The sequence below is a fragment of the Loxodonta africana genome, chromosome 1 (genome assembly GCF_030014295.1).
Source record: "Loxodonta africana isolate mLoxAfr1 chromosome 1, mLoxAfr1.hap2, whole genome shotgun sequence".
NCBI lineage: Eukaryota > Metazoa > Chordata > Mammalia > Proboscidea > Elephantidae > Loxodonta > Loxodonta africana.
Window position 1 is genome coordinate 86746700 of NC_087342.1, and position 15205 is coordinate 86761904.

At 39.9% G+C, this 15205-nt stretch overlaps 1 protein-coding gene and 1 pseudogene across 1 annotated transcript; both read left to right on the forward strand.

Moving 5' to 3' along the window:
* Nucleotides 1–235: 235 nt before the first annotated feature.
* Nucleotides 236–11767, forward strand: LOC100663473 (tyrosine-protein kinase RYK-like; annotated as a pseudogene).
* Nucleotides 11768–13232: 1465 nt separating this feature from the next.
* Nucleotides 13233–14544, forward strand: LOC100663757 (olfactory receptor 10C1-like). The gene has a single exon (XM_003421822.3). The coding sequence runs from the start codon at nt 13582–13584 to the stop codon at nt 14542–14544; it is 963 nt and encodes a 320-aa protein (XP_003421870.2). The 5' UTR covers nt 13233–13581.
* The last annotated feature ends 661 nt before the right edge of the window (nt 14545–15205 follow it).

The window sequence follows — 15205 nt, forward strand, 5'->3', positions numbered from 1 at the left end:
AATAAGTTATTATATTTATTTATTCTATGTGTGTTTACTATATCCTAGCTTCTTGTTTTGTTTTGTTTTAATATGCTCAAATAGGCTGGGCGTGTGAGCCACTTTGGTTATTTATGTCTTTGAAGCTCTCACATCCTATCGATATGTGGTTAGATCAGCTACAAGGTGTGTGAGCACAGGAGTCTTTCACTTTTCTTGTGCAGATGTGTTTCAAGTATCCAGGTCACTAGCTGCCATGTGCGTGGTCGAGACTCTCATCTACAGTCCTAGACGAACAGGGTTGTATAGGGGTGTTTGGAACAAGCACAGGTATATTGCTTCAGTAAGGGGCTACGTGCTGAGCAAGACAGGGGGCTTATGGCTGCCCCTGAGTACCTGGGTGGAGGGCATGTCCCTGTCCCTGGAGCAGGTGGGGGATGGGTTTTGCAGCCAGACCTTGGACATCCAGTGCTGTTAGTTGTAGGGACTGGGAGGCACCACTTATTTTCAGACCCCTGTCCTTGGTGGCCTTGGTGGCCTTGGAAACTCTATGTGGCAGTTCTACTCTGTCCTATAGCATCGCTATGAGTCAGAATTGACTCGACAGCAGTGGGTTTTTTTTTTTTTTTGGGTGGTCCTTGGTGGCTAGATTGAGTGAGTGATGCCACCAGCCCTCAGGCCTCTGATGTGGGTGGGTAAAGTCCCCGCTTAATTGGCAGGATGGTGTCAAATGCCACAAATCTGCAATTATCCCTTGACTGCTACATTTGAGAATAGGCTTGAGGTATGTTCCTTATTGTTTTATGCTAATGAGAGCCTGGGGTGTTGAAGGTCTAGGCAGGAGTGAAGGGCACTACAAGTCCATGGACCCCTTATGCCTGTGCCTAGGCTAAGGGGCTGTGCATGTTCTGAGTTACTGGCTTAGGGCTGTAGCAATTTTTTTAAACCTGAAAGATTGGTTTGGATGAAGTTAAGCCTGAGTTTTGGCTTAAGTGTGTGGCATTTTTTGAATGCTATTAGGCTGGTGTTGGAGCAGAGCAGGGTTTGGGGTGGGCGAAAGGAAAAAGGCACTTCTCTGCTATGAAACTCCCAGAGGGGGAGGGTTTATTTTGATATTGCATGGTAGGTTAGATGCAGCACTTAGCTTTCCCAGGTCCAGTGTTGCTTCCCCCGGGCTCTAGAGGCTTGTGCAGACTCTTGGCTGTGTGGCTTCTCCTGAAGCGGTGAAACACTTCTGAAAGATACTGCTCGTGTCAGCCCATGTATGCTAGCTGATGCAACCAGCAGGGTGCTGGCAACCTCATGAGTGGCACTTTTTCACTGCTTCTGAACTGTCTCTCCTTTCCCCTGCCACTCGGTTTGAATCCTCAGCTTTGTTTTTTGATGATTAGAGCTCCTAGATTTTCATATATAATTGATTCACTTGTTTATTTGGGTCTTTGTTGTAAGAGGACAGCAGGAAGGGCCTGACTATTCCACCATCATGGCTCTGCCTCCAGATATATACTGTCTTTACATCTTTTAAATAATAAACATTCAGTACCCTGCTCTGTTCTTTCACTACCATAGACTGTACCTTTGGCTTTCCATTTTCTTGTGCTTATTTTTGATACAAACAAGTGGGTACTTTGTGAAACTCATGTGTAACCAGGAGAGTACTGAGATTTATTAATTTTAATTGATTATAATATTAAGAGAAATATTGACTGCATCACTATAATATGACATAAAATTATTCTACCTATTTTTGATAGCAATTCTGGTTGATTAAGACAAAAATTAAAATTTGAATATTTTATATTAACATTTTAGAGTGGTCAAAGAATTGGTTGTAAAAATATGTGTCACTGAAATTCACATTGTACTATGCACATAGTCTGTGACTGCAGTTTCCAGAAATACAGATCATTCATTTAACTGTTGATTAATCTGCCATTTCATCTTTACTTCTTTTCCTTCCAAAATTTACCTACAAATAGTTAGGGACAGACCTCTCCATGACAATTCCTAAGAGACAGATTCAAACTGCTTCCTGACAATGAGAAGAAAATAAAAGTCTCCAGGGGTATAGGAGGAGCAAGGTAAGGGTTCAAAACAAAGAAGATATTGAAATATAGTCACATCCCATTGTTTTCCAGGAAGAAGAAAGGCTCAAATATAATATATCATCACATAATCAGTGCAGCCTTGTATAATTTTAATTTTGTTTTTGTGTGGAGCTGAGCACATTGCAGGGAGGGCTGTGATACTCTCCCATGATACACACAATCTTCTTGTGATCAGCCGTGGTCCCTGACTACAACAAAGGATTTCAAGTGCACAGTGTTAGAGGTGAGGATGGGGTCGATTTATATCTTCTGAATGTTGGCTATAAGGGAAGGGTGTAGAGAAAATCAGAGAATGATTCACCAGAAGCTATAACCATGTACTTTTTTCCCCCTGAAACGTTGCGATTCAAGGTATGTGACATAACTGATGTCTTAAGTAAAGACTGGCTATGGAAGATGACAGATTAAAGTGTGACAATGGAAGTGATCCCCAAAGCAGGTTTCAGTTCTGACCATTATTTTAATCAGTTACTCTCTCCTTCTCTAAAGAGTAGAGCAATTCACCCAACCTCTTACTATCTTTTCCATAACATTGCTGTAAGTTGTTCTAAATTATTTCATAGGTAATCGATATACCTTCTATTTTTGAGGAATAGAAATACCGAGATTGCCCTGTACATGATGATCTATATGATAAGATATTTTGTTCTAGGTTGTTAAGGTATCATTTAGCTGTACATTTGGTCCTATGGGGAAAACTAGAAATTAATAGGCAATCATCTCTATACTGTGTAATAACCAATTTACTTAAATTATATCTACTATTAAGACATTTTAGAAATAGTGGTTACAAATAACAAACATTAACATTTATGGTGTTTCTTGTATGTTAGGCACTGTACTAAGAGTTTAATATTCAATGTCTAACAGTGTATCACATGTTTCTTTGGCTAATAGGAAAGAAAGAAATGCCTCACTATGAAAATACAAATGAATAAGGAACTGAACAAGTCAAGGAACATTTCTAATTATGAGGAGCTCCCAAAATGAATCACTTGTGTTGAATTATTTCCAAAGCAGAACCATATAGAGTATTTTGGTCTCAGACGTTTTGGCTGAAATAGGTGGTATGTGAAGTCGAGCCATCGAACTGTCAAAAATATGTTATTTCCCTACTGTTTTTTTTCTTACATCCACCTATCATTGAAAGTCCATTTCAATATTTAAACTTTCAGAACTTTGCCAGTATTCAGTGGCCACTAAATGTTTTATAACATTGAATAGGAATCTATAAGATATGATAATTAATCATGGAGAATGAAAACTGTACCTTCAGTATATATCACAGTGCCTCTTAGAATGACTTGATTACTAACTTTTAATATAGATTATTATATAGATTGATAATAACAGGGAATAGTCCATGCAGTGTTCTGTGAGTTCATTCATGCAAACCTTTAAAAGGGCATGAGCTTTTGTCTTGGCTAAACTACATTTTAAGGGCCATTCCTTACTTTTTATTCATGGTTTTCCTGTACAGTGTTTGCATTTGTGACTCAAAACGATTCAACAAGATAAGAAAGGCTTCACTATTCTTTCTTTACAAAGAAATGATGGGTTAGAAAACCTGAGTCCAAAAAATCTGTCAGGTGTTAGACAGCAGTGCTACCCTTTCTGAAGACTTCTGATACCTGCCTTTCATCACCTGCAGTGATGAAAATAAACATTCATAGTATATACACAAAGCTGTCTTTCATTACGTGGACATCAAGCTCCCCAATCTAAGGCCAACAGATGAGGGAATACAAAAAAAACAATAGAAAGCATAATTAAAAAAAAAAAAAAAAGCTGTACATGGTTCAGTATTAGTCCAAGACACAGAGAGGAAGAGACTTTTACTACATTTGTTTGTGTTCTGATCTCTAGTGAATCATATAATTTATTTTTACATGATTTAATATTTCTAGACAGCCTACCATTCTTTGACATATTAAATATTTAGAAGCATTCACAGACCTTCACTACCCTATTTTTCAGTTGTTGTTTCTGAACTCTGTGAAGTTTTAAAATATACTTATCATGAGATTAATTTTTTTTTTTTTGCTCATCCTATGAGTCCTAAGAATATCAAATGATTAATAGCATACACTGGTTTTTGTGCAGTCAGCCATTTACCAGGAAGTCCCTCCCATTTCCCAGCACCCCCTGACACCTGTCCTCAACATAGACATTTGCATTTTCCTTCTACAGTTTAGATGGGACAAGGGTATTCATGATGTCACTAGTTAGGAAAGGGTCAGACATCCTCTGACTCTTACCTCCCTCATCCTTACCTCCCTCCAGCAATACCTCTAAGGATGTTGTAGTTCCTTCCAAAGGTGGGCAGGTATAACAAGTAAGATATGTATTTGTAAATTTAGCTGATAAATGGAATGACAACCTCACCAAATCCAGGGTTTGCTGTCCAATAAACTGTTATTGAGTCAGAGTATTTAAGAAAATCTTTTGAGTAATAAAAAGTAAGTCTTTCGTTCCTTCGGTTTTGACTGAATAGTATTGTTAAATGGGAAACATAAATATTAAAATTAATTATAATGCCAGGAACATTTGCTAAGTGCTTTTAGGATAAGTGTAAAAACATTCTAATAGACTCCTTAATGTGCACAATTTTTTCTAATAGTCATCTGTATTGAGGTTCATACAGAATTGCTATTTCATATTTAACCATGTCTTGAATCATTCCACCTGTTCTCCATCCTTTACTTTTTGAGTCTTTCACATAGCTCAGTTAATTCTCAAATTAGTAGATTAAAATTGTCTGTAAAAATTATCTATATCTATAACTATCTATAACAATTTTCTTTAGCTAGGACAGATTTTCAGGTGGCATTTTTACCAATGAATGTACTTAAGTAATGTAGGTGTATGTCTATTCTTTTTGCTTTTCCTCTCTCTATGTTAGCAGGTGAATAGAAAATCATAAAATGAGATAAAGATGATGAATATGAGGAATGATTGGGGATTATGATGTAAAATTACCCAAAAGAGGTTAAATATATGAGGATAAATTATTGTGAGAATACGCGTACACTTATGTGTCCCCATGTTGTTATTGTTAGGTGACGTCGCGTCAGCTCTGATTCATAGTGACCCTATGAACAACAGAACAAAACACTGCCCGGCCCTGAGCCATCCTTAAAATCGTTGTTATGCTTGAGCTCATTGTTGCAGCCACTGTGCCAGTCCACTTAGTTAAGGGTCTTCCCCTTTTCCGCTGACCCTGTACTCTGCCAAGAATGACGTCCTTCTCCAGGGACTAATCCCTCCTGACAACATGTCCACAGTATGTAAAATGCAGTTTCGCCATCCTTGCCTCTAAGGAGCATTCTGGCTATACTTCTAAGACAGATTTCTTCATTCTTTTGGCAGTCCATGGTATATTCAATATTCTTCGCCAACACCACAATTCAAAGGTGTCAATTCTTCTTCGGTCTTCCTTATTCATTGTCCAGCTTTCGCATGCATATGATGCAATTCAAAATACCATGGCTTGGGTCAGGCACACCTTAGTCTTCAAGGTCACAACTTTGCTCTTCAACACTTTGAAGATGTCCTTTGCAGCAGGTTTACCCAATGCAATGCGCCTTTTGATTTCTTGACTGCTGCTTCCATGGCTCTTGATTGTGGATCCAAGTAAAATGAAATCCTTCACAACTTCAACCTTTTCCCCATTTATCATGATGTTGCTCATTGGTCTAGCTGTGAGGATTTTTGTTTTCTTTATGTTGAGGTGCAATCCATGCTGGAGGCTGTGGTCTTTGATCTTCATTAGTAAGTGCTTCAGATCCTCTTCACTTTCAGCAAGCAAGGTTGTGTCATCTGCATAACGTGGGTTGTTAATGAATCTTCCTCCAATCCTGATGCCCCTTTCTTCTTCGTATTGTCCAGCTTCTCTGATTATTTGCTCAGCATACAGATTGAATAGATATGGTGAAAGAATACAACCCTGACACACACCTTTCCTGACTTTAAACCAAACAGTATCCCCTTGTTCTGTATGAACAACTGCCTCTTGATCTATGTAAAAGTTCCTCATGGGCACAATTAAGTGTTCTGGAATTCCCATTTTTTGCAACGTTATCCATAGTTTGTTATGATCCACACAGTCAAATGCCTTTGCATAGTCAATAAAACACAGGTAAACATCCTTCTGGTATTCTCTGCTTTCAGCCAGGATCCATCTGACATCAGCAATAATATCCTTGGCTCCACGTCTGGCAGTTGCTGTCAATATACTGCTGCAGCTGTTTTTGAATGATCTTCAGGAAAATTCTGAATTTCTGGCAGTTGCTGTCAATATACTGCTGCAGCTGTTTTTGAATGATCTTCAGCAAAATTTTGCTTGTGTGTGATATTAATGATAAATTAATGATAGTATTCTATAATTTCCACATTTGGTGGATCGGCTTTCTTGGGAATAGGCATAAATATGGATCTCTTCCTGTCAGTTTGCCAGGAAGCTGTCTTCCATATTTCTTGGCATAGATGAGTGAGCACCTCCAGTGCTGTATCTGTTTGTTGAAACATCTCAATTGGTATTCTCGAACGTTGAGCAGCTAAAGCAAAAGGAAAAATTGATGAAGTAAAAGAACTTAAAAGAAGATTTCAAAGAGTGGTTTGAGATACAAAGTATTGTAATGACATGTGCAAAGATCTGGAGATGGAAAACCAAAAGGGAAGAACATGCTCGGCATTTCTCAAGCTGAAAGAACTGAAGAAAAAATTCAAGCCTTGAGTTGCAATAGTGAAAGATTCCATGGGGAAAATATTAAACAACGCAGGAAGCATCAAAAGAAGATGCAAGGGATACACAGAGTCTTTATCCCGAAAAGAATTAGTTGATGTTCAACTGTTTCAAAAGGTGGCATATGATCAGGAACTGATAGTACTGAAGGGAGAAGTCCAAGCTGCTCTGAAGGCACTGGCCAAAACAAGGCTCCAGGAATTGATGGAATATCAAATTGAGATGTGTACACATGTATAAAAGCAAAAACCAAACCCATTGCTATAAAAACCATTCTGGCTCATAGCCACCTTGCAGAACAGAGTAATACTGCCTCATAAGATCTCCAAGGCTGTCATCTTTACTGAACCACATCACCACCTCTTTCTTCTGCAGAGCCACTGGTAAGTTTGAACTGGCAATGTTTTGGGCAACCACTTAACCACTGTGCCTCCAGGGCTTCTAACACAGGTATAAAGACACTGCCATATCCAGTACTTGTCAAGTACTTAGTCACTTTCTAAGTACTTATGGGAATTAGTTCACTGAATCCTCATAGAAACCACATGACGAAGGTACTATTTTCACTTCTTTTATAAACAGGCAAAGTGAAGAACAGATAGTTTAAATAAATGTTAAATTTGCCCCAGCAATTAGGTGACTGTACTTGGATTTGAACCCAGATAGAACATCTTCAGAAACTCTTAACTACTATGCTATTCAGCATGCATATGATTGTGTGTGTGTGTGTGTGTGTGTGTGTGTGTGTCAGGTGTACAGGTGTGTGTGTCTATAAAACATGTACATTTTGTACCTAAGTTTTGGAGAATTCACTTAGTGCATTTGTTTATTCACGGTAATTTGGATTCTCAAATTTAATGCTTTTCCTTTACATATATTCACTTCAAATGTATAGTTAATGTAGTATAAAGAATGAAAGTCAGGAAAAGTATTTTATATCCCATTTCTACCACTTGTTTTTCTGCCTAATTTTGGAATATCTTTTCATCTATTCTGAGTTCCCTTTATTATAATAATTTAACATAAATTACCACTATGCCTTCTTTGCTGCTAGTTGTAGGATAACTGTTTAGTGAACTGTTTAATCACCACTGAAATGTATTGATTAAAAAACTGTTATCCTGGAAAAAGTTACAATTTTAAAATTATAAAAAATTTAAAGGTAAAAATTAGTTCTCGTAAAAATGTGGGTGCTGATGGCAATGAAAATCAAATCCGCTAATTACATGACAGTTGCTGCATGGTTAAATCAGAATCTTCTAAATTTCTAAAGGATTAAATGAAGGGCAGAGCCTAAAAACAGGTAATTTAACACTGCTAAATACATAGAGGACTGGTGGCACAGTGGTTAAGAGCTATGGAGAGCTATGCCTGCTAATCAAAAGGTCAGCTGTTCAAATCCACCAGCTGCTCCTTGGAAACCCTCTGGGCCAGTTCTACTCTGTCTTAGAGGGTCACTATGTGTCAGAACCAGACTGGAAGGCACCTAAAAATAACAACAAATACATAGATGGGGATATGTGACATGGTTTTTACACGATGTGCAAATACAAAAGTTCCAGACCTGTATGCATATTCGAGTCAGCATATATGAAATTGATGAAAAATTTTGATTGATGATTTACCCAAGGAGTCAACAATTTTGGGTTTTGCCAGGCACCATCTGATAATGTGAAACCCTGGTGATGCAGGGCTAAGAGCTTGGCTGCTAGCCAAAAGGTAGGCAGTTTGAATCCACCAGCTGTTCCTTGAAAACCCTATGGTTCAGCTCTACTCTCTCCTATAAGTAGGAATCGACTTGGTGGCGATAGTTTTTTTTAACCAGTGTTTGATAACTTGACCTCAGGTTATAAAGTAATGCTAACTGACAGAGTCCAGAACGTTGGAAGACAAATCTCCTCATTCTTCTGCTTTTTTCAGAGCAAATGTAGTTTTAATTTCTGGTTGATAACATTTCAAACAGAACAATGCAAACTGCAGTACTCCCACAGAAAGAACAGGAAATCTTTTGCCAGGAAGTGACAATCATTGGATCAGGAGAAACCTGTGAAAACCAGAATTTGACTGGACTGACTTGTTTTTCCAGGTCTCACAAGCTTTCTGATTTTGACAGGGAGCTGTTCTACATTTTCTATAGCTCTCTATTAGTGGAAAATATTTTTGTTTTTCTTTTCTGACAGGTTTCCACCTTACAAAGGTTCCTGCTTTCTTAGGTTTTACTGTATATCTGATATTTGAGAAGGACTGGATTTAACTTAATTGATTTCAGAAAATAGAATATTAACAAAATGCAAAATATGCAGGTAGCCAGAGTGAAGCTTAGCATTTTAACTTCTCGCTAAGGGTGGTGGATATAATGTTATTTCTGCATCCTGTGTCTGAGATACTCCCAAGAAAGAAATGAAAAAGTAATTGCTGTCAGAGTAGATTAAGTGTTATCATGACAGTGACAAACAAAAACTTTGCCATCAAGCCAAATCACATTGATGACGACTTCATGTGTTGCAGAGAAGAACTGCAAACCATAGTTCTCTCAAGGCTGTGATCTTTCCAACCACCGGACCCTTCTTTCAAGGCACTCTGGGCTGGTTTGAATCACCAACCTTTCAGTAAGTATCCAAGAGCTTAACAGTTTGCACCACCCAGGGACTCCCATAGGAGTGAGAACACAGTGAATAGGGTGTGTAACTGACTAGCATGGGGCAGGAAGGGCCAGCGTCAGGAAGGGTTTCAAAGGGCAGACAAAACTATTCTTGAACTTGAACACAGATATGCAGTTCACTAGGTGGACAATCAGGGAAGCAAATTTGAAGCCTCCCATGGGAAAATGACCACAAAGTAAAGGAAATAAGTGTGAGAAAGGCGTGTACTAAAAGATGCTAGTACTTTGCTATGACTGTAACGTGGGATCCATTTGGGAGAGTGGTGAAATACAAAATTCTATCCTTAATTAGTGACCTGATTCAAAGATTTTTTTATGAATCACATTAAGAAATTTGAACTTGCCCCTCCTTGGAAGATGCTGACCGGAGGCGCCGGCGGCTGCGCGCTACGGCGGTTGTAGTGGGGGCCATCTGCCAGGGGGCAGCGGTGGGATGAGCTGGGCGGCCGCCCCTGGCTCGGGGCTCTGAGGGGCTTGAGGTTCGGGCTCGGGGCAGGAGGTGGGTAGCAGCGGCGCAGCGGGTGGCCAACACTTCTCAGAGGCGGCGGAGGCCAGGGACGACAGGCTGGGGACGCCTCCCGGGGACCCGCGGCCTGAGGGCCCAGCCGCGGCGGCTGCTGCACCTCCTAGAGCTGCTTCCGTTGCTGCCCACGCTGCCTCTCCTGCCCCGCGGTCCCAAGCGCTGCCGCCTGCCACCACAGGGCCCAATGTGAGCCTCCACCTGAACAAGGTTGAGGTCCTCCAGCTGATCGGTTGATGCAGAAGTTTATTATGTGAGAGAAGACCTTATTAGTCATTATGCTCTCTCCTTTAACCTGTTAGCACCCAGTGAGACAAACTTTCATGCACTTCACTTGGCAGGCAAAGTCCAAGGTTGAATTTAAGCTGGGATTTCAAGTAGACAATTTTGCAGCTATGGACATGCCCAGGTCAACATTTCTGTTCAGGGGGAAGTTCTGCGTACTTATCAGAATTTGAAGAAGTAAAAACTTCAGCCTTGGACAAAAGCACTAGCAGAACTACTTATGATCCTGTACCTGCGGCTCCAACTACTTCTACACATGTGTTTTATATCAGTGTGGGGGGTTGCTGTGCGGTAATGTTTCTTGTAGCAATAATATCAGCTGTTCTGCACCTTCATTGTGTCAAAAGGATTGAACTGGATGACAGCATCAGTGCCAGCAGTAGTTCCCAAGGGCTGTCTCAGCCATCTACCCAGAGAACTCAGTATCTGAGAGCCCACACGCCCAACAATGCAACTCCCATCACCAACTCCTCAGGTTATCCTACCTTGTGGATAGAGAAGAAGGACCTGAGAAGTGTCACTCTTTTGGAGGCCAAAGCCAAAATGAAGGATATAGCAATATCCAGGGAAAGGATAACCCCAAAACGTGTACTCTGACAAGGCATTTTTGGACTTATTTTCCATGAGATTTTAATGGATGAAAAAGATCCAAATAAAGAAAAACAAACATTTATGAAAACACTTAAAGATCAAGCTCCTGAAATTCAGGTGACAGTGATGCTTACTGAAAGTTGTAAGCTATGAGGCCTTCATCACAGAAATCTTCCTGTTACCCATGTGTGTATAGAAGAAGGAGAAAAGCCCATGGTGATATCGCCTCACATGAATTGGGAGAATCCTAAATTGTTCTTACAGTTGTGCAAATTAGAGAGGCCAATAATTCTCAGGCAATTTCTCAGCAAGACCTGGTAACCTGGCCATTCAGATTGCCTGTGGAATGAGCTATCTGGCCAGAAGGGAAGTCATCTACGAAGACCTGGCTGCTAAGAACTGTGTCACTAATGATACATTTCAAGTTAAGGTCATAGACAATGCCCTCTCCAGAGACTTGTTCCTCATGGACTATCATTGACTGGGGGACAATGAAAACTGGCCAGTTTGGCAACTGGCTCTTGAAAGTCTAGTTGATAATCAGTTCTCCAGCGCTAGCGATGTGTGGGCCTTCGGAGTGACGCTGTGGGAGCTCATGACACTGGGCCAGATGCCATATGTAGACATCGACCCCTTTGAAATGGCTGCATACCCAAAAGACGGCTACCAAATACCTCACTCAATCAACTGTCTTCAACTATTTGCCGTGACGGCCTGTTGTTCGGTCTTAGATGCAGAGAGAGGTCCCAGTTTCAGCAGCTGGTACAACATCTCACAGAGTTCCATGCAGCTCTGGGGGCCTCTGTCTGACTCTGCTCTCACAGTCCCACACCATCAGGAGGAGCATGCCTGTCGGAGGTCATTTGGAACCAGTTAGGGACACTTCATATAGAACACACCACCAGCAGAAACACACTTCTCTTCCAGAACACCATGCCTTAGGAATGCTTTAGAATCTGAACTTTTTTAACACAGGTTTAATAATGTGGAATATTTTCTTGATGTCATCGTATTAGGCTGAATTGAAAGATTTTGTGTTTTTTTTTTTTTTTTTTCAAAAAAGTAAAACAGTTATTTTGGACTATGGGTGCATTCTTACAAAATAAACAGTTTTTAAATTTTTTTAAACTTAGGTTTTTGGGATAGCTACATTACTGCCAACTGGCTTTTAGTTTTTGACTTCATCAAGGTAATAATAGTGATTCACTTTTAAAGTTTTTTTTTTTTTTTTTTTAATTTTTATCACTAGTCCTGGAAATGGCTTGTCTCCAAGATATAGGACTTTTCTTAGGAAAGGAAAATCAGCGTAAAAAGATATTTGGTTTGCCTAGTACAAGAAAAGGCAATATTGGAGGAAGAAAACTTATAGAAAAGCTCAAATTAAGATTTTATAATACTTATGAGAAACAGAAACTACATTTGTATGGAAAGTGGTTTATTTTTTATTTATTTTTTTTACTACTATGAAATTCTGCTTTCTTATATTGAGGAAAGCAGGAGCTGGGTTCATTACAGCTTAAACTGACCAGCAATTAACTTTTTCATGAGCCAGAAGTGGGTTTAGAGCAGGTCGGCAGTAAACACTGACAATTTGACTTACTCTCAGGAAAAAGAGAGAATACAATTCCAGAAACTGAGTTTATCTCTCTAAGTTAAGGGTCTCTCACTTGCGCCTAGAATAGTGCTATGCACTGAGTGGGTGTTCGAGTTGTTGTGGGTAAAAAAATGGGAACCGGTAAATTTTGTGCTTATTTTCAAGGCTGGCTTAAGTATAAAATTTGTTTTATAAAACATCTGAAAAATTGAAAGATTTATTTTATTTTATAAAAAAAGGAAATTTGAACTTTAACTGCATACAATCATAATTTTCATTTAGTAAAGAACATTGTAATAAAGGATGACAGATGAGAAATATTGAAGGTAATGAAATTAGTTAGAGTGATGAAATTTTCTCAGTAGTTCAGTATAGATATGATATGAGTGGCTGTAATATGGTCTTCACATGCTGACCCTCCTTGTCATTCACACCTCTGCTCATGGTTCTCACCATTAAGAGTCCTCTTGGACCACACAATCTAAATTGGTCAGTTTCCAGCCCATACCCTGGTTTTAATTCTATGCATTGTACTGATTTTTTTTTTTTTAAGTGATCATTTAACGTCTGCTTTCCTTCACTAAAATATAAGCTCCATGATGGGAGAGATGCTGGTTTTGATTCATTGCTGAATTTCAGGACAGAAAGCAGTAAATACCAAATACCCCATGCTCAATAAATACTTGTTGAATGAATGAGTGAAGAAAGAAATAGAGTCAGTGTTAACAGAAATGAGGAGACGTGGATAGATAAAAGAGATATCTGAAGACATTTATTTTGTAGCATTTCATGATTAATTAAAGGAGAGGATGAAGAGAGAATTGGCCTGGAATCTTCTTTTTTTTCATTTTATGCTTTGGTGGCTAAGTATATTTTGGACACATCAGCTGAGAAAGTGAGGATAGAACAGGATTAGGATTTGAGACTCTATGATGATCAGTGTAATTTCAAAACATTTGAATTTTAGAATTGCTGGTAAGGAATTGTGGACCATATTATCTCTCTGACTTACCAGAGGTCTACAAAAGTAAAATAACAATTTGTCTCCCTCATCTGAAGGTATTCTTCTGATGGCTTTGCCTTTTTCTTTTCCAGGTCATGAACCTCAATTGCTCCTTGTGGCAGGACAACATCATGTCTGTCAAACGCTTTGCATTTGCCAAATTCTCTGAGGTCACTGAAGAGTGTTTCCTCCTGTTTACCCTCATCCTACTCATGTTCTTAGCATCACTGACAGGGAATGCCCTCATAGTCCTCGCCATCTGGACCAACCCAGTCCTCCACACTCCCATGTACTTCTTTCTGGCCAACTTGTCCCTCTTGGAGATTGGCTACACTTGCTCTGTCATACCCAAGATGCTGCAGAGTCTTGTGAGTGAAGCTCGAGGGATCTCTTGGGAGGGTTGTGCCACACAGATGTTTTTCTTTATATTATTTGGTATCACTGAATGCTGCCTTTTGGCAGCCATGGCTTTTGACCGCTATATGGCCATATGCTCCCCACTCCACTATGCAGCACAAATGAGTCGTGGGGTGTGTGCCCATTTGGCAATGGTTTCTTGGGGGGTGGGATTCTTGGTCGGTCTGGGCCAGACCAACTATATTTTTTCCTTGGACTTCTGTGGTCCCTGTGAGATAGACCACTTCTTCTGTGACCTCCCACCTATCCTGGCACTTGCTTGTGGAGATATATCCCATAATGAGGCTGCAGTCTTTGTTGTGGTCAGCCTTTGCATTTCCAGCCCATTTTTATTGATCATTGCTTCCTATGGCAGAATTCTAGCTGCCGTGCTGGTCATGCGTTCACCTGAAGGCCGCCATAAAGCTCTTTCCACCTGTTCTTCCCACCTACTGGTAGTAACACTATTCTATGGCTCAGCATCAGTCACCTACCTGAGGCCCAAAGCTAGTCATTCACCAGGAGTGGACAAACTCCTAGCTCTTTTCTATACAGTGGTGACATCCATGCTCAACCCCATCATCTACAGTTTGCGGAACAAGGAAGTCAAGGCAGCCCTCCGTAGAACTTTGGGCAAGAGAAAAGTTTTGACTCATGGGTAGGTATGTGAGCGTTGTGCAAAGCTGCACTTAGGAAAGGATGCACCCACAGCCCAAGAGTAAACAAGTAAACTAAATACTGTGTACTCTTCACCTGTCTGGTAAAACAAACAAACAAAGAAAAAACCCAAACCCATTGCTGTCGAGTCAATTCCGACTCATAGCAACCCTATAGGGCAAAGTAGAACTGCCCCCATAGGGTTTTCAAGGAGCACCTCTTGGATTTGAACTGCTGACCTTTTCGTTAGCAGTCAAACTCTTAACCACTGTGCCAACAGGGTTTCCTCTGTCTTGTAAGGATCTTCTTTAACAATAGTAATTGCAATTTTGGAGACATCTATGGACTCAGAACTAAAGTCCTGATTGTTAAATTCTGAAAGAAATTTGGGTACTGGAAAATTTTTAAAGATGAGTCCAACACTAGTCAGGTTTCCTAAAATATTTTAGTCTAGACACAGAGCATAAATTGCCAGGTTATATCTCAGAAGGCTGGGAGATTCTCACTTGACATGCATACACATTTTGTCACCCCTGAGAAGCCTGTCTGACCTCACCCTGGTCAGAAGAGGGTGTGTTTCCACATATACCTGTTCCACATGACTTTTAATTTCCTAATAACTGCGTGAAGTGCAGTATATCATTCAATAAAAAAAGGTTTTAATAA

What these genes read in the sequence shown, in the direction of transcription:
- LOC100663757 (XM_003421822.3), top strand. Translation starts at nt 13,582, where the DNA reads ATGAACCTCAATTGCTCCTTGTGGCAGGACAACATCATGTCTGTCAAA.